Source organism: Sphaeramia orbicularis, chromosome 3, assembly GCF_902148855.1.
Source record: "Sphaeramia orbicularis chromosome 3, fSphaOr1.1, whole genome shotgun sequence".
NCBI lineage: Eukaryota > Metazoa > Chordata > Actinopteri > Kurtiformes > Apogonidae > Sphaeramia > Sphaeramia orbicularis.
Window position 1 is genome coordinate 27,066,256 of NC_043959.1, and position 26,102 is coordinate 27,092,357.

Here is a 26,102-nt window from a genome sequence, read left to right on the forward strand (position 1 = left end):
CCAGGTGTGTTAATCGATTTTCTTATAATCAGATTACTGCTGTTATCTGATAAAGCATATCAGATTATACTATTTACATGACCACTTGCATAATCTGATAACTCCAGAAATCAGATAATGATTGGAGTGTTAATGTGCATGTAAACAGGCTCAATAACACAGGGTGCTTGTGCAGGTCTTCAAAGTCTTAAAAAGAATGGAATTTTGATATTCTATTTTCCAGACCTTGAAAAGTCTGGAATTTTATGTGAAAGTCTTAATAAAGTATGGAAAAAAGTTTCTCTCACAGATGAATTTTAGAGTATGCTCAAAGGTACATAATCTTAAGAATAAGAAATACATGAGGAAAGTATATAAACTAATATGATTTCACTAACTGGTCGGTACTGAAATGATTGTAGTAAAACATGTTAGTGTCATATTCATGCACTTTTGTGATTTTCATATTTTTTCAAAATGTTTCTGTCAGTAAAACATAATTTACTGCAAATTATACATTCATTCATTTATACATTTATTAAAATGAACTTTTCTACTACACACAACAGGTACAATCTCAACCAAAAAAGTAAGTACGCACGTATAAAAGTACATAAAGTCAAGGTCTGGGGAAAAAAATAGCAGTTTTGAAAAAGTCTGGAATTTTTATTTGGATAAAACAGACTGATCGAATGAAATTGCGCTGTATGTCACACCAGTTCGTATGGCATTTGGTGTGCTATACGTTTGCATTTTCATCCTTTTGTGTGTTATTCAACGCCATTTGATCTCGTGTCAATGTATGCCAAGACCTCCAGTTTACATATCCGTAACTGCAAAACCTAACCCTAACTGCGATTCGCGTGGTATTTTACGTGCCGTGAACATACGTTATGAAAGCTTATAATGCATATGGATAACATGCATATTAAAAGTGGCATGTTATCTGTACACAATTCATGATATCACGTTGGAAAAAAGAGCAAGCACCCTGCTAACAGGAAGTTTGATTCTACCATCACTACATATGCACATATTCTGAAAAAAATCCAGTAATGGACCAGAGTGTCTAAAACCAGGGTTTTTGATTATCGTATTTCTGAAGTACATGCAAATTCGTCAGATCTAATTATTACCATTACTGAATACTCTCAGTTATCAGATTTTTATTGTCATGTAAATGGGTTCAGTGATATATGCAAACTATGAACAAAAAACAAAGCCATTGTGGTAGACTGTGTTCCTGGTTGTAAAACCTCCAGCTCTCCGGGCAGAGGCCGGCAGCAGCAGACAGCCCGGCAGCAGGACGGATCCTGGAAATCCTTCCCTCTCTGTTTGATGTGGTTTGCTCAGCAATGTCTCCCTCTGCTCCCAGACCACAAACACTTACCTGCGACAGAACCAGAATAGTTTATCGCATGTCAAATAAGTGTGAGCTGATTCAGTCGGGAGGCGTCACAATCCTCTGAATTTTCAGTCTCGACACACAGTTCTATGATACAGGAACTGATTCAGCTTTGAGTCTGACCGCAGATATAACAGTTAATGACCTGATTAATGCAGACAGGACTCATGGTTGGATTCACGATCGTACTGCAGACATGAAGTTAGTTGGTCAGGTTAAACTGACTTAATAATCTCACAGGTCAGTCAAACATGTTGGAATTAGAAGTAAAACCTGGACAAATATTAACATTATTTTTTCACTTTGACTGTGATCTCTGACTTTCTTTTATAAGATTCTTTTGTTGTTTGATTTTAATACGGTATTTGAAATAAATAAATAAACAAACGAATCTCTGAATTATACTGTTTCATCTTTTCCAACTTTATTCCGTCATTTTAACAATATTTATACTATTCCCACTAAATTCAGCCATAGTTCAGCAGTGGTTTTCAGCTCCTTCTTCAACATTCATTTTTCACTTTAACAATATTTTTCTGCTTTAACCCATCTCAGCTTCTACTTGAACTTGAAGCCATGTCATCTCCTCCTTCAACTCAAATTGCTTATTTTAACAGTATTTGTGCTTCAAGTCTCTTAATATTAATAACTAGTGCGTTGACCTGTGGGGAACCACGGGTTTTACATGTGGTAGATAACAAAGTCACCTCTGATACAAGTCATTCCTTTACTTTCTTGGTAAATTCCACTGGTATTTTCAGTTGAATAACCTCTCAGCTGACATGTCTGTTTCTGCACATGAAACTTGACACCATGGCAATGTGGCCCTATTGCTTATCTGTTGCTAGGTAACCCATTTCAATGATGATTCTATGATTCTGGGCAAGGCTATTGTAAGGCTATTGTATTACAAAATGACTAATATCTCCCAAAATACTGGTCCTATCAACTTGCCGTTTTCTGTAGTCTCTTCCTTGGCCAAAAATATGTAAATACGCCAAACTGCAGCAGTCAGTTCTGTACAGATTTTGTGTGATGCCTGAGACACATACACAGAGTCAACTTCCCCTTTATAATATAGACTGCATTTTAATAAAGCTTCAGCTGTCAGCAATCACACACAATCTCATTAAAAATACATAAAACATACATAAGTCTGTAATCTGTACATTAAGTACAGATTTTACAGGGAGCATTGCATTATGGGAAGTTTATAGTATAATTGTTGAGAGGCAGGTGAGTTTATTTATTTTTGGTTATAGTGAGTCTTTCAGATGGTCGACTCTATGGAGTTATAGCTTTTGAAGTGAAACCGCAGAATTTCTTCTTCTTCTTCTTCTTCTTCTTCTTCTTCTTCTTCTTCTTCTTCTTCTTCTTCTTCTTCTTCTTCTTCTTCTTCTTCTTCTGTCACACAAGCTGAGAGTTTCTTAAACCACTTTCCAAAGTGAAGATCTTCTTTAAACTTCAGTGTTTGCAACCACTTGGATGTAAAAAATTGACTTTTTAAAAAATATGTCACAACCTAATTCACAAACCAACTGTCTCTTTGTGCAATGAACATGTAGCTGTGTACTGTATAGAGACATAAAGACTATGTTGATGCCAGAAACAGCAATAGTGGCCAATATAAATAACATACATGCATCTCTACATTTGGTTTGTCTTTTCTGTCACAATTAGCATTTCTTTACGACAGCAAATTACCTATGGTACACAATGATCAGTATGAATACAATAGGGTGTGGGACAAATGCACAAAATCTTTATAATATAAAAACTATACTTCAGAAGATCTAAACCAGCACTTTTTTTATTTAACTTTAATTTTTAACCTAACTTTTAGCTGTTTAATGTTGTGGTAGAATAAATGTGTGTGTTTATGGCATCTAATGTGACCTGATCCACAGCATCTGCAGTTTAAAGATCCACACAAACTACGTTTTTTCTTAATAGATGCGGTATTTAATGTACATTTTGATCATTTCCTTTGGGAGATGTTTACGGAAGCTGCAAAAATACAAATGCTGTAAAAAGTTCATTTTAGGCATTCTTTACCATTTTTTGCTCATATAAGCAATGGAAACAGCTTTTTCAAATGCATTCTCATGTAGTGTAATGCAATTTTTCCCACTTCTTTTCACTGAGCTGATTAAAAAAAAAGTGAATTTCCCTCATCAATATCAGAAAGGTTAATCTATATTTGTACAGTCGAGGAAAAAAGTATTAGACTACCCTTGTTTTTTTTTTTTGTTTTTTTTTCAATTTCTTGTTCATTTTAATGCCTGGTACAACCAAAGGTACATTTGTTTGGACAAATATAATGATAACAACAAAAATAGTTCATAAGAGTTTAATTTCAGAGCTGATATCTATCCATTTTCCATGTTTTCTTGATAATAACCAAAATCACTTCAGTTCTCACATCAATATCTATGGCATTGTACTGACAAAAACAGTGCTTTTAGGCATTCCATGTTTTCTTTTCTGTCTGTTTTAGTCACATGATACACACAGGAGTTAGTACTCGATTGCATAACCATTGTTTTTGATGACTTTTGATGGTCAAACAATTTTTTCCATGACTGTATCTATAATCATGTTATTGATCAGCTGACTGCTCACCTGTTTACTGCATCTTTATTGTGATATATTGTGAAATCACTTCTGGTACAACAGGTAATGTGGACTGATGATTAGACATAATTATTATTCTGTCTTGAAAAAAGCTTTGAAAAAAGACCTCACAGCTACTTTAGATGGAACAGAAACAGCATTCTCTGCTTCCTCTACTCTGTTAAATAGAGCCATGTGTAACAACAACATCCAACGTAGCCTGGATCATTTGCTTCAAACCAGTTCATGTTGTGTTTATTGTGTTTGCATTATCATGAGCTCGGAGATATTTTATAAAACGGATGTTGCATGGACAGATTTTTTTAATGAGGGAGGGGGTAGAAAAACATCCCTATTGGCGTGGACGGGGCTCTATAAGGTGATACATGCTAACATGGCTAAACGTTTAGCATAAGGGGCTTGTCATTGTCATCAACTAGTCTGCCATGTCCTCGACCACATGAAAAAACACTGTGGTTGCGTGTTAATAAGCCCGAAATGTCCTTCATTTTCCACGTTTCAGCTCTTTTTTTAAGGCATGTGCTGGTAACACCCTTAGCAAGAAATGTCATTTTTTTCTATTTCTTTTCTATAAAGTGTATTTTTAATGGATGAACTGAAGTGAACAGTGTGTGTGAGAGTGGGTGTTTAGGGTGTCAAGTGAAAATATCACTATACAAGACGGACACATGGACAGAGAAAAGTGAAAGCATGGTGTAACCCAACAGCAGGCTGCGAAGCATGTTGTCGGTGTGTGGTAGTATGTGTGTATTAGTGTGTGTGTGTGTGTGTGTGTGTGTGTGTGTGTGTGTGTGTATGTGCGCTGAGGGTCTTTGTCTGCTGCTGGTTGAGCTGGCGCTGGCAGGCCTGTGGGAAAGGATTAGACTTTCACGCCTTTTCCTCCACACTGAAGCCCCATCAAAGACATTCCTTGCATAACAAATCAATGAGTACTGTCACACACACACACACACACACACACATGCATCCACACACACACACACTCCTGTTAATCATTAGCCAAACAATAACTTTCAGGATTCAGACAGAACTTTCTTGTTCTACCCTCAAATGTGGGAAGAAATTAGCAGAATTGATAGTTTATGTTGACATAAGCACGGATAGTGAGAGAAATAGAACCTATTATTGTACAAGTAGCACAAGTTTGTATGCATATGTTAAATCTGTAACGCATCCATCATGCAAAGAACTTTAACGAAGCACTTCTGGAGCAATTTCTGACAATATATACCACACATGCATACTTCTTGTAGTTCTTCATTGCAACGACGCTGGCACTAATTGTAAATGTTTGCACATCCAAGAATGAAACAGTCGTGCTTTTCTTCCTCTGTGCTTGGTGTAATATCCAGGTTATCAGCTGATACCATGAACCAACTTGATAACGGTGAAAACATAATAAATAGCACAAAACGACAATGTTTAGCATCAAGTTTTGTACAGGATGGAGCTGTGTAGAGAGGAGTTATACTGTACATTCAGGACACCAGGAGGTCTGTGCTACCATGTACAGCTTCAATTCAATTCTGTTTTATCTATTTAACCCTTTCATGCATGAATTATGAGAACCTTAGTCAATATTTTGTTCTTAAGACATGAAAAAAAACAATGCAATTGAATTTTTTTATGAACCTATTTTTCATGGAGTTACAAAAATGTCCACTCACCTGGACACTATGCATTTAATTTTTGACGCAAACGAAACATGCATTTAAAACCCTCATCAGAAAGTGATATACTGTGTGAAACTATGAAATAAAAACATTTTTAATGTTGCTAATGCTCACATTTAACATACTCTAATACTAGTTATTACTCACTTTAAGGAGATATGAAAAAACAAACAAAAAAAACGCTTTTTGTTTCAGAAAACTTTTAATTACAGTCTAATAATTAGCAATTGATTTACACTAAAACATGTTACTGTAGATCAGGTTTATCTAGAACAGCAAAGTTACAGTAATGGTATGAAGTGCAGTGTTTGGGAAGATGCACAAGTGCCCACTGTGTTGGTTGATATGGAACTAAAATGACAAAACCCATGAATATACAGTCGTGGAAAAAATTATTAGACCTTCAAAGTCGAAAAAAAAAAAAAAGTGGTTACGCAACCAGGTACTAACGCCTGTGTGTATCATGTGACTAAAACAGACAGAAAAGAAACATGGAATGCCTAAAAGCATTGTTTTTGTCAGTACAATGCCATAGATATTGATGTCAGAACTTAAGTGAGTTTGGTTATTATCAAGAAAACATGGAAAATGGATAGATATCAGCTCTGAAATTAAAGTCTTATGAGGTATTTTTGTTGTTATCATTATATTTGTCCAAACAAATGTACCTTTGGTTGTACCAGGCATTAAAAAGAACAAGAAATTGAAGAAAACAAGGGTGGTCTAATAATTTTTTCCGTGACTGTATATACCTAGGTCTTAGGAATATAGAATTAAATAGATTAATTAATATTTTGCTTCCTGAAAATCATACATAAAGGCCAAAATTACAAAATTGAGACTATTCCACCAGAAACCTTTACTACTCAACAAAAGTTCTTCTGATTGTGTTTCTCCAGTTTATATGACATATAGTTTTAGTATAGATTTATCACATTTAATGATTGGCATGTACAAACTATCTATCTATCTATCTATCTATCTATCTATCTATCTATCTATCTATCTATCTATCTATCTATCTATCTATCTATCTATCTATCTATCTATCTATTATCTATCTCTATCTATCTATCTATCTATCTACTATCTATTTATTTATTATTTTTACAAGTATGTACAATGTTAACTTTAAAAACCGAGAACTACTGATTTTGGTTATTATCAAGAAAACCATGGAAAATGGCTAGATATAAGCTCTTAAACTCTTATGAGCTATTTTTGTTGTTATCATTATATTTGTCCAAACAAATGTACCTTTAGCTGTACCAGGCATTAAAATGAATAAGAAATTGAAGAAAACAAGGGTGGTCTAATAATTTTTTCTGTGACTGTACAAGAGAACAGATGGAGAATAGGTATCCACTCTACTGACCACTATGCATGAAAGGGTTAATATCAAATATAACAAATGTTATCTCTAGGTACTCAGAAATATACAGAAACCACACAAATACCCATTGAGTAAACATGGTGACAGTTTGATAAAAAAGAAAAACATCAAACCAGATTCAGAATGGATGACTGCGTCGCCTGGATGAGGTGATCGGAGGCAGGATAAAGAAAGAGACAAACAAACAGTGTCTTTGTTCACGTGGAATATCTGACACATACTGGAGGTAGTGATATCTGCACAAAAGGAAAAACGACAGGAGACAGAAGAGTTATTATCTCACTAATGCATAGAGGGTTAATGTTTATTTCATGTATAAGCAGCTGTACTTCCTCGACACCTCCCCTCCGACCTGGACTCTTCTGTTATTTCACCACATGTGAGACTCTGACCTGGTCATAAGTTGAGTTTCTGACTTTACCAACAGGCATTTAGTATCAGAACATGATCAGTGTGGAAACTTACCAGCTAATCCCTCCAGTGGAAAAGTACTCTGAGTAAGAGCTCGTCTCTTCATACAGACTGATTCCATTTTATTCATATTTTAATAATTTAATATTTGATTTAAGTTAGTGTACAACGATCGATCGGGTAACACAGTCTTAACCCATAAACATCCACCGGCGACCAAAACCACCAACTGATATTAAATGATTAATATCTGTTGATCCATTAATTCTAACAATACATTTGAATAATACACATAAAATACAGTTTGTCATCTTTACATGGTCATCAGATAGGACCCATTTGGACATCCAGAGCATCTGTAGTTACCGTGGAAACACATCTTCTACAACATTGATTCACCAGTAAAACCCATGGAGTTGGATCAATGACAGTGGATGTTTCCCATTCTATGACTGGGCAGTGTTATGTAATCTTATAGCAATCTAATCTAATCTAATCTAATCTAATCTAATGTAATCTAATCTAATAGAACCTAATCAAATCTAATTGAACCTCTTAATCTAATGCAATCTAATCTAATCTATTCTAATCTAACCTAACCTTATCAAATCTAATCGAACCTCTTAATCTAATCTAATCTAATCTAATCTAATCTAATCTAATATAATATAATATAATATAATATAATATAATCGAACCTCTTAATCTAATCTAATCTAATCAAAACTCTTAATCTAATCTAATCTAATTTAACCTAATCAAATCTAATTGAACCTCTTAATCGAATCGAATCGAATCTAACCTAACCTAACCTAATCAGATCTAATCGAACCTCTTAATCTAATCTAATCTAATGTATATAATCTAATGTAATGTAATCTAATGTAATCTAACCTCTTAATCTAATCTAATCTAATCTAACCTAAACCTAACCAAATCTAATTGAACCTCTTAATCGAATCTAATCTAATCTAATCTAATCTAATCTAATCTAATATAATATAATATAATATAATATAATATAATATAATATAATCTACATACAGATGACAAATTAAAGAGAAAATCCTGAATGACGACGCTCAGTCCCAGTATCCAGAGGAGACGAGGGATCACTGAATGGTCCGATAAGCACAAAAATTTATATGACTCACACACTGTCGCCACCTTTGGAGATTTTACACCATCATGTTAGACATCGCTTTACACTTCCATCATAAAAACGGCAAATGTGGGAATCAAGACCAAGGAAACACTGACGCTGAACCATTTGGTGCAACATGTTGTTAAAGCATTTGATGTTGGTTTCCTCTTTACTCTCATGCAGAGGTGTCAAACTCATTTTAGTTCAGGGGCCACATCCCCCCAGTATGATCTGAAATGGGCCGGCCCAGTAAAATAATAACATAATAATATTTAAATAGTGTCAACTCCAAAATGTTCTATATGTATAAGAGAGAAAAAAGTACAATTATATTATAAAAACCCTTACATCTACAAACTATCCTTTAAAATAATGTGAATAACATGAACAACCATGAAATAAAATGACATTTATTAAAATAATAAGTGCAATTTTAACAGTATTATGCCTCAGTTTATGTATTTATTTACACATGTGCATTACAACTTACAGATCACAGTTTATCTACCAATACACAAAACATTTTGTAACAACACGATATTTACAATTGTCACCATGTTTGTGGAATGACTTCTGGCGTCATCTTGTGATAGTAAACAAACAAATCATTGCATTTGTGATTTAATGGAAAAAACGACATTACGCACGTCTGTTTTTTTGGCATTTAATAAATATCGGTAAAGTTTTGCGCATATGTCCAATGGAAAAACAACTAGTGAGTGTAACTGCTTTGTTAGGTACCATGAAGTAATGGTACTAATGTAAGGAGTGATGTTCAAAGGGATAATCCAGTAGTTTCCAACCTTTTTTGGCTCATGACCCCATTTTAACATCACAAATTTCTGGTGACCCCAGACATTCAAAACAGAGACTTTTTTTTTTGCTAAATTTTTTTTTTTTTTTTGATCATGTAATAGTTTACTGTGTTGCAAATAAACATTAATTTTAGATGACATTTAGTCTATATAATGTATATTATTATGGACGGAGGCAGAAAAGCCAGGTGTGGATTACTGCACAAAGTGAGAATTTGATTTTCCTTGTTCAGGATATGTACAGTCAGTCCAGCTTGGATTTACAAGGCTGACAATTAATACTGAACAAACAATAACTCAAACTTTGAATTATGAAAGAGCAGCAGCATCTGAAACCAACCACAATGAACATTTGACAGATAAACAGTACAAAAGTGCTTCAGTTTCAGCTTCACAGTTTGTCATGTCTTTTATGGATTGGAATTGGCTCTCTCAACTCACCACATATTTTTTATTGGTAAGTTTTTTTTTTTTATCAATTGCTAGAAATTTCAGGCGACCCCATTTGAATTCCAGGCAACCCCATGTGGGGTCCCAACACAAGGTTGAAAAACTCTGGGATAATGGGGATGTTAACTGGATCAGCACTTGTGTTGTTCTAATGTTCCAAAAAATGTTGTTGTAATGTTCTAAAATACATGTTCCTTTCACACTGTGTGTTTTTCTTTTGTCTTTTATATATAATTCTTGGATTTAATTTTTTTTTTTTTGCCACTAATGGGTAAGGAACCAGATACGGTAACTTCATTGCCCTTGATTTTCTACATAACAATAAAAAAATGTTGAAAAATTTCACAAAAGTAATAAAGTCTTATGTCCACTGGTAACACACTAAGGCAGTGTTTTTCAACCTTGGGGTCTGGACCCCATGTGGGGTCACCTGAAATTCAAATGGGGTCGCCTGAAATTTCTAGTAATTGATAAAAATAAAAGTAAAACCTTACTAATAAAAAATAGATATATAGTGAGTTAATAGAGACAATCACAATCCATAAAAAACATGACAAACTGTGAAGCTGAAACTGAAGCACTGTGGTACTGTTTATCTTTCAAATGTTCATTGTGGTCGGTTTCAGATGCTGCAGCTCTTTCATAATTCATCATTTGAGTTCTTGTTTGTTCAGTATTAATTGTCAGCCTTGTAAATCCAAGCTGGACTGACTGTACATATCCTGACCAAAGAAACAGAATTCTCACTTTGTGCAGTAATCTACACCTGGCTTTTCTGCCTCAGTCCATAATAATATACATTATATAGACTAGATGTTGTTTATTTGCAACATAGTATAGCAAACTATTATACGATCAAAAACAAATTAATTTTAGAAAAAAGAAAAGAACTCAGTTTTGATGTGGGGGTTCACCAAAAATGTGTGATGTTAAAATGGGGTCACAAGCCAAAACAGGTTGGGAACCACTGGAGTAAGGTTGAAATTCTGAATTTCAGAGTATTTCTATGAGTGGACTATAAAGGGTTAAACAAGTGACGACACAAAAGCTATTGTCAGTCTCTTTATTTGAAAAAGCTAATGCAAAACAGCTGAAAAAAAAAACAAACTACTGTGCTCGTGCCTTGACTGTCCTCTGTGAGTATTATGGTCCTGTGTGCATTCAAGAACATTCCATATTCATTCAGGTGTTTCTCCAACAGTATTATGCAAAAATGGCCACCATGTCCACATGCTTTAAACCATGCTCCAAGCCAAAACACAGCTTTATTCACATTGACACATCAGCAGAATATTCCATCTTTCTTGCATAATAATTCCATGTTGTGCCGTTTTCTTACCAGTAAAGGAAGTCCAGTCTCCCTGTGATTCATGTCGGAAATAAGCACAAAAAAAGAGGAACGTTTCCAGAGTAGCTGAAAAACAGACGCAGCTTTTTTGGTTTGAGAAATGTCAGTTTGTGTCTGCTGCGGCATCACAAATCATAAAGTCCTTTCTGTTTACAGTGAAGCGTTGTCTGTATTATCTGTTCAACTGCTGGTTATAGATTGATGTGGATTATATTCAGTCACACAGAAGGGAATAATGCACATCACTCTTCCACCGCCACCATTTTTTACCCAATTCTCTTTAAAATAAACTTGATAACACTAGTAAACTCATGGTAACTAGTAATGAAGCTCGAAAATTTACCAGTTTGTGACAGTGGTGGAGATAAAATGCATTTTATTTCCCCTTTTGTCAATGGAGCAGAATTAAGTATGAAAGTGGGAAATGCTCGCTAACAGTTGCATCGCATGGTTGTTTCAGTGAATTACTGTGAAAAGTCTGTAGGCGTTGGTTATTATGCGTTTTATTTTTATTGACCACTAAAGTCAGCAGGGGTGAGTGTGCTTTTAACACAGCTGGCATTACATGACAAAGGGCATCAACACATGCATGCATGGAAATTTACCAGCAGGGAGGGTCAGGCAAGAAGGAGTTGGAGACACTTGGAATTATGGAAATGCAGTGTCTAGCATTTGGTTTTTGCTGACACAAAAAGTGCAGGTATTTTAGCGTCTTTACCTCAGTTACATGTCTTGTAGCTTCTCTGTGTCTTTAATTAACATTATTAATACTGCGCTTCTTTTAAAGAATTTATGATTTTTCCACAGAAGGTTCACATTAGATTCAAACTAGTGCTTCTTCTCTCTTGCGTGTGTTAATGCATTAAAAAAGGGTGATTTTCTGTGATTTTTTTTCCAAACACTTGCAGTATGTTGACATCTGTTACACTGAGAAACATAGTTTGTAATGTGATTTAATGATAATCAATTTTTATAATACTATTTTAAGATAAGGAATATTATCGAACTGATTTTAGTCAGGAGGAGGAAGTGCTTTTAGTTTTTTCTACACATTTACTTAAATTTATTTCTTCATTTCTCTTTTCACACATTTCAGTTGTTTGTTTCCAGAAAACATCCAGTTTCTGTCATTGTCATCGTCTGCTTCAACAAGTTCTCATTGTTGTATGTTTTGGATTATTTTAGAAGGGATATGGCATTTGTTTCAAAAATCCTCTTAATAGACGCTTTCTTTCTAATTTTAGCAGCGAGCTTTACCCCAAATCACAGGATTCCTGCTCATTTTTACAGAAAACATCTAAAGGTCCTCATGACTTTTTAAGAATCAGTAATAATTCTATTGATTATTCACTACTGTTAAGAACATGACAAAATATTTACTTTAGTTTATTATTGTAGCCATTTTAATTCTGTAACTGTTATTTTCATTTTTACTTGAAATACTCAGAAAAACTTATTTTAAATGTATTTTCATATATAGATCCAAAATGAGGTAAAAATGCAGTGATTTTAGTCAAATAACACAAACAAAAAAGCATCTCAGCGACTGGGAATTGCAGAAATCCACTGAACAATCTGAGGTCGACTCCATTTGAAAAACCTTTTCAAGACCAATGTCCTTGTCTAAATCTTAGAAATGTGAATTTCATTACAGCGTTGTGAAGAAAATTATTAAAATGTTGACTTTAAAAGGTGGATTTACGGGAAATCTTCACCCTAGAACTCATTGTTCCTCCTAGTGTGATGTTATGTTGTTGATTTCAATGAAGAGGCCTTTCTGACCTAAGGTATGAATAGAATATTTGCAACCTTTGTTTAATTAAATTACATGAGTTTTCCAAACTTTTTAATTGTTGATGACTTTTCCAGCCGTGGAAAATAGGATTTTAACATTCCAAGACTTTTCCAGGTTTTTTCGTGAACTTATGGCACCCTGGAAACTTCTAATAAAGTAAAAATATAGAATAGACACGCCAGTTTTCCCAGACTTCTAATTCATGTTTTATTGTGTAGTTGACACATGAATACACTGTTTGTCCCAGTTGCAGACAACTGACATGAAGTAGACACAACTGTGTGGAATGATTTGTAAAAACAAAACAAAACAGTCTATGGCTTACCAAGCATGACACTGAATCTATTTACAAACTCAAATCAACTCACTGACAGTTTGAAAATTGGAGCAAAAAGCTTTTTTTATAAATATAAAAAGGGGAAAAAGGAAGGAAGGCCACTATGGGCCTAAAGGGGGGATAAAGTCTCTTTCACCGAGACAGCTTAACACTCAACAGAGTTATACATATCCCATTTTCTGTTATGGCACCAGTTTCAAAGCATGCCCTGGACTCGCTGGTTTCCATCATGCTTCACCTCAAGCAGGTTTAACAGAGCTAGTAGGCACTGAACCAACAAGTAGAATAAGAACTAAACAAACAAAACAACTAAAATTAGAGATAGATCTTGACTGTCGCATGAGGTATTGTGGATCAAAGCATTACTGTACATTGTCTCACTTTTCCTTGTTTTTGGAATAGTACGGAAAATTATTTAAGGTAATTATAAACCAAAAAAAAACACAAAAATGATCACATAGAATCTACATAAAACCAACAAATGAGGATGTCAATAACACAATTTTCTATGAGAAAATTCAAACCTAGAATGGCAGTATATATGACATTTATATGTATATAAAACAACCAAAAAATGTAGCAGCAAACAACAGGAGAAAAGCATCATTTTTAATCCATTACGTCTTTTGTCATCTTTTTTCTTTTTTTCATTCTTTTTCTTTTTTTTTTCCTTTTTACACGTAGCTGGGATTTATTTTCTATAGCAGCGGAATACAGGAGTGTTTCTCTCCTACTCTCTATCCTTAATATAAAATCAGAAACCTAATTTACAGTGTTCCTACACACAAGCTTACAGAATCATTTCTTTCCAGGTATGGATTTGATTTTAATGAACCTTTCTGTGTCCGTAATAACTGGTCCATGAACTTATACCATATACATAAAACGTCTTCATATGCGGTATAAAGTATCGACCTGGAAACGCTGATTTTCCCATCCTGTGTAGGAACCCTGATTTGAACTCTACAGCATTAAGACACACCTCGCTGTCGACGCCTTCACCTTTTTGCCACTTTTGCCACCCCCCCATGGTGCTCTTGCCAGCTTTTTTTTTTTTAACTCTCCACTTTTTTTTTTCTTTGAGGCAAGTGCCCAAGAACCGCAGCCCACGTTTTTAAGGTTTGTGCAAAATCATGTCTATCGTCTTAACACTCCTCCTCCTCTTGTTTTAGCTTCATCCCCTTTCTCAAAATCCATGAGCAATATTTGAACTCAGGCGGAGCAACGGAGGAGATGCTGTCCTGGTGATTTCAGAGGCAGACTGGAGTTTTACAGACATTTCTCCTCAGCAGAGCTGCTCTGGAGGCAGAAATACCCTCAGGGGTTGGGTTAAACATCAGCAGGTGGAGCCGCAGTTAGTTAGCAAACTACAAAATGCAAGCTAGAAAAATAAATACTTTCTTTCACTATATAAAAATAAAGTATTATTTTACTTTAAAAATAATACTTCTTTTTACTATTTCCTCCAGTCTTTAGTCACTGAAGCCCTCGCTCTGCACTCTGTGCTTTAACCAAACCGATGACATTTCCTATAATGAGAGTAGCTCTGCCTCTATGAAATGTCTGCTGACCTAAAACTACATCTAATCTGCGACATGGAAGGCAGCTACAGCAAGCCACTGGCTCTACGAGCAGCATTCAATCTTGTTTTAAAAAGGTATTTCTGCCATACTGGTCATTTTTTGTCCCATTAGATGAATCAGTTGCACCAGCTGCAACTGCATGTCTGCAGGGCTGCTCCGACTTTCCATCACCAAAACGACTCCTGCCCAAACCCCCCCATTCCATTTTCATGCTGTTTTACAAACTTAATCACTGTGATTTTTTTAGACGAGCCAGCATTGCTGACTAAAAGTGCTTTTTTTTTTAGAAAACAAAAGTTGGAATGGTACAAGGTATAACTACACAGAGAAAGGAAACATTACAGACTATGGATTGCTCTGCTTGCGTGTGCGTCGATTCAAGCTTATCAAACTACAGCAAGCTGAAATGGATAAAGCAAGTCAATGAATGAATGAATGAACAAACAGTTCCATTTGTTCAAACCTTTACATCAGCAATCCACAGTCTGGATCATTAAAAAAAAAATCAGAGCGCTTCAAACTACACTTGGTTTAGGAAAAAAAAACAGCTTGGAAGAAAAGAGGTATAAGACTAATTGATAAAAGACTAAAATGATATATAATAAAGTGACTAAACATAAGCAAGCAGGGATATATGAATGTCTGCACTGCAACAAGACACAACACAGGAGCTTGGACAGGGAATCTACACATTCTAGATATAAAAGACGTAAAAAACAAAAGCCTCTTCTCTTTAGTAAGTGTCAGATTTCAGGTGAAGTCCTGAAGACAGACTACAGCCTACGAGACACTTTGGGATGTTTAGAAGGCAAGTTGAGTCTGTGGTAATTTAAAGATTCCTAGTTTAATATTTGAGGGAATAAGTAAAAATATCTACTAAAATGTCTGTTTTTGTGGCTACACTCCAGCCCTCACCATGTCATCAATATTTAGTGTCTTTTCTTTGTACATTTCTGTAGTGTTCATTATTTTTCCCGAGATGGGAGGGGACACTGGCAGGAAATGTGACTTGGGGTTCGTCGCGGGGCGAGGGCCACTCTGCGCTTCTTGGCGGCCGTCTTGGCAGCAGACAGCGGGCACGTGAGTGACATGTCGGCCATGTTGGCGGAGACGGCCCATCTGGAAAGGAGGAGGAGAAGGAGGAGGGGGGAGGCTGAGGTCAGGCGAGTCACCCCCTCCTCTGCAGCACCCGTCACCATCCTCCGTCCACAACTTTCCCTCGATCATCAGGTCATTTTGCAGCGCTGTTTCAAATCAGTCAGATGTTGATGTCTCTGACGTCTGTCGGGGTGCAGGACAGGTCCACGTCCTCGTCCACGCGTTTGGTTTCTGTCGTGCCACTGTACTGCTGAGCTTGACGGAGGCTGGACTCCAAAAGAGACTCTATCTGCTCCTGGCATGACCGCAAGCAATCCTGAAAGATCCAAAATCCATGTCAGTCAAGACTGTCACAGCATCAAAAACAAGCAGCAGGTTCTTTTTCTAGATTTGTATGTGTGATTTATATGGACGTTGTGTCTTACCGGGTCACTGCGGATGACCTGTGACAGGAAGTTGGTGAGGTTTTGGGAGGATAAAGAAGCGTCTTGGCTTTTCAGGTAGAGACCTTGAACTGCAGCCACCACGCTGCCTGCCGCCACCATGGACGGAGGACTGGCGATGAAGTTGACATCTGCAGAAGCAGCACAAATAGATGTTATAAGCATGTATTCCATTCTAATACCTATAGCACAGTATGTCATGTCAATCTGCACCTAATATTTAATAAATATAACCTTATGACATGCCAATCCACTGCACCACTGTGGTAACAAATCACAGTTTTCCCATGGAAAAAAAAAACACTTTACTGTGCATGTGCTCCTCTGAACCTTCAACATTTATTAACTAATAATAGCCACATGGCAGCCCTGATCAAAATAACTAGGTTAAAGTGGACAAAAATAAGCTCTTCTTGTTGATCTGCAGAAAAAGATATTAAAACAAAGTGGCCTTGTGTGTTGACTGGAAAAATATAAAACTATTAAACATAACTCTACTCATTAACAGAGAGTAAATAATGGAGAACAAATACTGTGAGATGAGAAAATGCAGCATCGAAACATGTTGAGACATCAGTTAAAGTATTATATGAAAAATTGCAAAACATAAAAAAATGCAAAGACGGAAGAAATACAGGGAACGTCTACTGCATTAATAAAAGAAAAAGACAAATGAGACGGCGGTGTTCTTACCTGTAGCACAGAGGGCCACAAAAGTCTGGGCATGTTTCCTGAGGATCTGCTTGGTGGACGGGTAGATCTTCAGCTTGGACAGGAAGTGCTCGATGAAATCATGAGGTGTGACTGAAGCCAAGTCCCACTTCAGCTTGTTGAGAACCAGAAGCTCCATTTGCTGTGGACGGACCAGACCAGAGGCATTCACTCAACCCACTCTCTGCTAGAGAAAACACCCACTCCTTCCTCATGTCTGCTGTGACAGTTACAGACTGCAGCTGTGGCGCTGTTACAAGGTCTGTGGTTTAGTCATTCCTTACATGTCGGACAGCTATAGATCCTTTAATCTAACAATCCTCTATTGATGAGGTGTGACTCTCAGCTGTTAAAATACTGAGAATCTACAGCAATATTTTCATCTTATCAATGTCTCAAAACTACGCATTGACAACTTACATCTGAAAGATCTTTAATTTCTTGTTTCTTTATGCATCTACAAAAGATACTATGGAGACATATCAAACAGTCCACCATTTAATAACTTATTTGTGTACAAACCTGCTATTACATTATCCCCAAATCACTTACAGCTGGTGGAAACAGCTGCATGTCAGATAAATGTCATTGCAAACATAAGGAGTCCAAGTGTGTCTTTCTAAAGTGCCATTGCCAATAGTCTGCACCTCTGTCTTATGGCCATTAGGTGTCGCTGTGATTCAGTGTTTTCTTGGCAGTCACTGAGACCATTCATGAAATCAGAGAGGCCTTCCAGTCACCATGGGAAAGTCACAGGCAGCCATTCAGACACTGCTGCACCGAAAGCTACATTTACACTTTATGTTTTTCAACATAAAATACAGCATAGGTCATGTCAATACGATCAATACTTTAGAGGCCATGGTGACACTGACTAGCCAGATTCAACCTCAAACCCTCTGTATTCTGGTCATGTGGTCTCCTGTGCATGCTGCTCATGTACTGTATGTGTTATGCAACATCCATGTCTGCAGAACTCAATTACCAGCAGTTCTCCGGGCTGGACCGAGTTGTCGGTGTAGATACAGAGTTTCTCCGCTGTTAAGGGCACAGTCTCCTTCATCTTGGATGCCAGAAACATACATGTAGCTCCGAGCAGCTGTAGTCTTGTTTTCCTCGTGGCCTCCACTGATAAAAATCTGTCCAAATAGTTCATAGCCAGCGGAAAAACCTCCTCCTCACATTTCTGTTCCTCGCAGACCTGGGAGGTGAGAAAAGTGCTTAGAGCTTGTGTCGCATGTTGGAACCAAATTCACGCATATATAACATATATTATAGTCAATATCCCACTGCCTCCATGCGTTATTCTGTGCACAGCTGTATGCATTCAATAGCTGCAGGATCCATTAAGATCCGAAACGAAATTAACAAGAAAATAAACAATTTATGCATTATACCCCCGTTTCATTTTAATGTTTAAATACCTTTCGTCGGTGAACATTTTAAAATAAACTCAATATGACACTTAGCCGACAAGATCTAAAATCAATTTAGGACTAATTTACTGGAATATACTGTTGTAGTAAAGAAAACAGTCGGGAATTAGTTTGCAGTCAGTTCTGACTAAGACACAAAGGTGGCGTCGATGCAAGTTTCACTCTAATTTCAACTTCGTCATCTTTTCAAAAAATATTTATAAATATTTAAAAATTATCAGGATGCATAAAATTATGATGAAAATGATCGTCGTTGAATGCCTGATCGGATGAGAGCAAAATGTGTCGAATTAAACCACAGTTGATTTTAAAACAATTTAATTTGTGAGACTGGTCTTTCACGTGCTGCAGGCGGCTCTTCCTCCGCCTCACCGGAGCCCGATTTCAGAAATTAATAAAAAATATTTATCCGCCACTAACGTCATCCAAGAGTTCATGTAAATGTCGAAAAACATGTCATCTATCAAAGCCGACTGTTCAAATCAATTTTAGTCGCCTGCATTTTCCATAAAAAGCTCTTTTTTCTCATCGACCTTCACAGACACCACTGACTCTTGCGAAGCAAAACAAACTTTTACCAGTTGATACCAGTCGAAACAAGCTGTGGCAGACAACATGCAATTGTCTTATGATAAAGATGCATTTCTGGCTCATTCAACCGAGTTACTGTCATTGTTACTGATATTCTAGATTTTTAATGATATTAAAATCCTTCTCATATACGACAACAAAGATGGCGCGTAATACTGGCACGGGCCAGACTGCATACGTGTACATTGCTGTTATTTAGGAATATTTTCCTCAAGTAATAACATTTAATTACCTTATGGAAAATAATGGCAGTGTCACAATCAATAAGAAAAGCATTCACTGCGGAAAATGATACAGTCTGAAGCCAATGACTAATATCTCTTATAGGTAAGGACCACCCAGCACTCATAGACATAGCCTACTTTTCTGCGTTATGTAACATGCACAGTCAAATAACATATTATTAACCAGTCAAAAGCTCAAACTTTCACCTTGATACTTAATTATCTAAGTTTTAGTTACATAGAGACCTTTAGCGACTGACTACAAGTTAGTAGAGACACTCGCACACAGAGGCAAAGTTGAACTGCAGTAAAAACCAACCTCTAACATCCAGGTGGCAACTATTTTCCTCATTTTGGGCACAATATCTTTCTGAACACACTTGAAGTAGTTGGGTGACGGTAGGTAGTTTTCCTCTGCCTTCAGCATGGTGTGTAGGACTCGGTCGTTAAGCAGGTTGACGTCTTGGTAGGCTCTCCTGATGGAGTCCACCTCGCAGCACAGCAGCTGGTCCTCCATGGTACTTTTTTCTTATTTTATTCTCACTGCCGTCGATATAATGTGTCACTTTTTACCCTGTTCAGACGTTGCCGTGTGATGAAAAGAAGGCGCAGGCTTGAGCACACAGGCGGCTGGGAAATGTTTTTAATCACTTTCGTCTTTGCTGGGCTGCTGCTCTTGCTCTTGCTGCTGCTGCCGCGTGCTGTTGCTCCTCCGGTGTGCGCGAGCCCTCTGAAGAACAGAGCGCTTCCCCCCTGCGAGACAAAACCCTGCCTCGCGCTCAGCCGGCCGCGCGCGCGTACGAGCACGCACGTACACGCATACAGACAGACAGAAGTTGAGCGGTGCGAGGGAGGGAGCGCGCGCTGAAGAGGAGGAGGAGGCGGAGGAAGGTAGTGGCGGTGGTGGTGGGGTGCGTGCGCGCGATGACGTCAGCTGTTGTTAAGAGGGGGGGATCAAAGAGACGAGCAGTCTGCGAGGGAGCGCGCGAGGAAGGAGATTCTATTATATACATATATATAAGGAAAGAGAGAGAGGGAGGTGGAGGGTGGTGGTGAGGGGGTGGGGGGGGACCTCCGCCGCGCGCTGCCCCCCCCCCCCCCTCCTCCTATGGCCCAGTAGCTTGTGAGGAGGAGGTGGGAGGTCCGGGTCTCAGTCTGAGTCTGTCCGCAGTGAAAGAGAGCTGACCGGGGGGAGGGATGGAGCGAGGAAAGGGGGACGGAAGAGGGGAGACAACCCGGGTACGGTGGCCGGTAGGGGGCGATAGTGGCTCACACCCCTTCTTCCTCTCGTCCTCTGTCTCCCAAATGAAAGCAGCAGCAGCTCCCTCACCAAACTGTGCAGAACATGAGGTGAGCACATGGGACAAAAGTGAAGAAACACACAGCCCTGATTTATTTATTTACTCTCACGTGTTCCTGCTCCAAACAACTGATATTAAAATGTGTTCCCGTGCTGCACTTTTTGCACCTGTACCACTGCTGAGAATCATTCAGGCAACATTTTAGACTTATTTAACAACCTGTTGAGTGGTTTCAATGCCGCTGTTGGAGAATAAAAGCAGTCGCGGTGATCATAAACTATAAGCAGAATGTGATGAAAAGTAACAATAAATACACACATGGACTGAATTTAATGGGAGGTCTGTTGTGTATTTGAGTCCGGAGCTTCCATTGTTAGAAAATTTAACATAATTACAGAGAAAAGAGGGCTATTTCATGGAAGACTAGGCTAAAAATATTGGACATTTGCAGTTAAATCCTCTGCGGTGCATTAAATCACACATTCCCTCTGCTTAACTCTATAGTTTTGTTTCTGTTATTTTCTTTTAAAACTACATAAATAAACTTTTACTCACTGTCCATGACCTGGATGGACAACTGAGACATGATTTAGACATGAGTTGGCCTCAGACCAGAAAACCTAATTGGAATGAAGAATAGTGATGTGCAAATAGCAAAGTTTAAGAGTTTTTTTTTTTTTTTTTTTTTCTGTTAACAACCACACACACTCTCTCTTTCACACAACACACAACGGAGGAGACTGGAGTTGCACCAATGAGAGGAATGCTGTTACTAGGCAGATGTCGGCGCAACTTTTCATGTGGGGAAAAGTTCAGTGCACTGGAAAAAGTTCACATTGTTATTGATAACCCCATCAAAGTCCTCTGACATGCAATGGGGTTTCAAATAATCAATACACACGTTTTTGTTTTTTGTTTTTTCATTTACACCAATCTCTCTCCACTGCTGCATCCAGAAATACTGAAGCACCAGGATAAATAAAGAAACCAGCACTGACATGTACACCCCAGCTCTTACATTATCCTTCTATTTGCTAAAGATAAAACCACAATGGGAATATTAGCATTAGGTTGTACACATTTTAATCTAGTTTCAATATGAATCGGACCTTTTCACATTCCTGGAATTCCTCTCTAGGCTATTGGGTGGAATACCGTAATGTTTGAAAAGGGTTACACTGCTGTGGACAGAGCCTGGAGTCACAGAGAAGCATATCACCGGTCTTTTGTTGTTATATGGAGTCAAAAGTACAACATAATTGTACTTTGTGCCATATTATTCCCACTGCATGTACACATTTAACTGTATAATGGAGTTTGTGAGTTTTGCAAACTTATAGCTACTTTCACTTTATATTTAAAAGACTAAAAATCTTCTGTTATTGTTCATATAAATGTTTCCCATAGACACACAAACAATAATCAGCATTTTGTTAAATGGTTAGAACCCTGTGTGAATACAACTAAAGCAGTATAATTAGATAAAGCTTTTATTAGCTTATATTAGTTTTAAAGTTTTAAATTGATAAGGAATTTCACTAGTGTTTTTTTTTTTTTTGCTCTTTTAATCACATTTGCTCTCTTAGTGACAGTTGCACATGTTCTCATCAGTAGAAAACACTTAGAAAAGTACACTTATTTTATGTAATTGTTATCAAAATGTTTGCAAATAATAACATGTCTGGGGGAAAAAAAACATGTGTATCTGTCAGGCACTGAAATTGTGAAAAATGGAGCCAACAGTTCATTCCATTCACCTTCATTTGCCTCAGATATGACTTTTCTGAATGGCATGTGCTGTGCTCTGAGCGCCTCTCATGCGCAGATAAACAGAGGGTTTGTGTGGGAAACAAAGGGAACAGGAGCATGTGACTTTTGCAGTGAGGCTCTTCTAGCAGCTTTATGGTAACGCAGGCAGGAAGTGTTTAAAGGGACAGCAGAGAGCTGAAGTGAAACCAGCAGGGCACAGACCGCCTCAGACTACTGATCACACACCACCACCACCACCACCACGGAGCCCAGGGCTGGAAAAGAAATGATATGTCAAGGCTGTGATTTACCTCATCAAGGCCACTGTGTTTGCCCTGGTTTTCATTCACTTCCAGTGCATGTGACCCCTCATTTTCACTTCTTTCCTTCCTCTTCAAACTATTTTCAGCCACTTGTTGTATTCACTTCATTTCAGCCTGAAACTTGAATATGTCTTTGTAAATTCTGACAAATGAAGTCACACACTGCAAAAAAGGCTTGTACAAAAATAAGGACATTAAAGTTAAAATGTCTGATTTGAAATAAAATGATCTGCCAGTGCTGTAAGAAAATTGCACTGATCAAGTTTTCTTAAAATAAGAAAATATAGAATGCTAAAATTCTTATTTTAAGCAGAATATACTTGTTTCAAGTCTTCATAGTATGGATTTTTTATAGGCAAAACTGCATAACAAAGCAAGTAAAAAAAGAAATTTGTGAGGGCAAACAGTTACTGTGTCCTCCATATTCATCCTCAAACAATGTAGCTTGTTTTGTTATAAATATTGCTTTAAATTGGTTACATCTATGTGGGGGTAACTCAAGATGAAAAATCTTTGAAGAAGTCAAATAATCTGAACATAATTAAGTAAATAAATAAATAAATAAATAGCTTTCAAGATAAATATTCTAATTTCAAATCTGTTTATCTAAGTCAGATATTCTTTTTTTGCAGTGCAGATCGGGTGTTTGAATCTATCTATCTATCTATCTATCTATCTATCTATCTATCTATCTATCTATCTATCTATCTATCTATCTATCTATCTATCTATCTATCTATCTATCTATCTATCTATCCATCTATCCATCCATCCATCCATCCATCCATCCATCCATCCATCCATCCATCCATCTATCTATCTATCTATCTATCTATCTATCTATCTATCTATCTATCTATCTATCTATCTATCTATCTATCTATCTATCTATCTATCTTTCTTTATTGGAGCCCTTTACAACACTTAAAGTGACCAAAGTGCTTTCCAATAAAATCAAAGCATATAATAATCAAAAATAAAAACAATATAAAACCACTTACTGAATGTTAGAAGCCAGTTTGAATAAATAATAATGTGTTTTATACAAAACAAAACAAAGAATGAGGCTGTATTTAGGGACAGAGGTGCTAAATGTTAGCACGCTAACAGTCTCACAGTGGAAATACCAGCAGTCTGATGCTGACAGTGCAATGTTTACACTCCTCAACATTTTACTTTAGCATACAAATATTTGCTAATTAGTGGTGGAATGTAACTAAGTACTTATAGAGTATTTCCATTTTATGCAACATTAACCTTATGCTCCATTACAGCTTAGAGGGAAATATTACTCTTTAACCCATAAAGACCCAGTGCTACTTTTGTGATTTTTCTGTCTATTAAACCTTTCTAAAGTTATGTATCACCATTTATTATATTATTATCCTCTGTATTTTGCTTTTTTGAGTGAAAATCATGTATTTTCTTATATTTAATTTACTGATCATGTATTATGTTCATAAAAGCTCAGCGTAAAGTTGAGGGTTATTACATCAGAAACAGAGAAAACTGAAGAAAAAGTGACTTTTTCAGTAAAATATCTCATTAACTGAATATACACAAAGTATCCCTATCCACTGCCATTTATTAAACGCTATGGGTTTCACTGGTGAATCAACGTTGTGGAAGATGACAGTGTTTCCATGATAACTATGGAACCTCTGAATGTCCAAATGGGTCATATCTGATGACCATGAAAAGACGACAAACTGCATTTTACACCAATTATTTACATGTATTGATAGCATTAGTGGATCAACAGGTATTAAACAGTTTTTACATCAGTGGATGGTTTTGTTCAGTGGTGGATATTTGGGTCTTTATGGGTTAAACTCCACAACATTTTGTCGGACAGCTTTAGTTGCTTTTCAGATTACACTTTTTCATGTCATATATCTTCAAAGGTCTATTTTAAGGGTACAAGTTGAGGACCAACCCTCTTGGATTCAGTGGAAAATGCATGCCACAGATCTGAAAATAGACCTGGTTTTCTGAGCTCATAAAACGTTGACTTTTTGGAGACACTGTGAAGTTCTCACAATGATGCTATATATACAGGACAGTGCAAAAGTCATACACTGCCTTATCTTTGTTATTTTTTGTTCTAATGAGCCTGTATGTCTTGTTCTTAGTCTCTTTATTTATTTTTATTTTATTTTATTTAACCTTTATTTAACTGGAAAATCTCTTGAGATTAAAATCTCTTTTTTGAGGGAGACCTGGCCTAGACAGCACACCATTACAAAGTTACAAAAATTCTAAAATAAAACACATTAAAAACAGACAAAGGACAACAGACACATACAACAAAATCCAGCTTAGGAAAGCAATTGCATTCTTCAGTAACACAGTTTTTTTTTTATCAAATACAACAAGAGAAGGCAAGAAATGTGTGCATAGTATTAATTCAACTTTCAATTCCCTTCAATTCAACTCAGCTTTATTTATAAAGCACATTTCATGCACAAGACAGACTCAATTTGCTTCACAACAGGTATATAACATAAAAAACAATCATAAAAAAAGAGAGTACAAGTGCAAGTAAACCAATCATATGTACACACATTTAAACTTGCACATACCCACACAACCACACATGCACACACACACACACACACACACACACACGCACACACACACACACACACACACACACACACACACACACACACACACACACACACACACACACACACACACACACACACACACAACTCAACAGAACACTGTTGAAAAAAAGTATGTTTTTAACCTTTTTTTTTTTTTTTAAATGGCTACGATGTAAGTCTAATTGTATAGACAGGGTGTTTGATTTGTGTGGGGCATATACGCTAAAAGCTACCCCCAGAAATGTTGTCATGTTTTTAATGCTGTTTACCTATTCCTTGTGTATTCAGCTGTGCATGTATTGATACATAGACTGAGAAATGTACGTTTGGTCATTAGAACTTTGCTAAAAGAGCAACTGAAGACCCTGGTGCTAAAAGTACTGAAGTCACAAAAAAAGTCTGTTAAACATATTTAATATTTATAAGGCGGACTTAGCTAAACAATTACAACATGTTTATATGCTCAACTTGAACTGTCCAAAAATGTGACTTCAGTACTTGAAGCACCAGGGTGTTCCATTCTAATAGTGGCCTAAGACATTTGCACACAGCTACATATGATATCTATAACTGTACATAACATCTATGATTTACATTTTTATAAAGTAGTTCAAATGAGTTCAACCTTACCTGTAAAGTAATAAACTGTA

At 36.8% G+C, this 26,102-nt stretch overlaps 1 protein-coding gene across 1 annotated transcript; it reads right to left on the minus strand.

Moving 5' to 3' along the window:
- Positions 1 to 13,234: 13,234 nt before the first annotated feature.
- ccnd1 (cyclin D1) lies at positions 13,235 to 19,987 on the minus strand. The gene is made up of 5 exons (XM_030127800.1): positions 19,790 to 19,987; positions 18,205 to 18,420; positions 17,202 to 17,361; positions 16,491 to 16,639; positions 13,235 to 16,381 (listed from the first exon to the last, which is right to left on the minus strand). The coding sequence occupies exons 1-5, from the start codon at positions 19,985 to 19,987 to the stop codon at positions 16,226 to 16,228; spliced, it is 879 nt and encodes a 292-aa protein (XP_029983660.1). The 3' UTR covers positions 13,235 to 16,225.
- Positions 19,988 to 26,102: the final 6,115 nt, after the last annotated feature.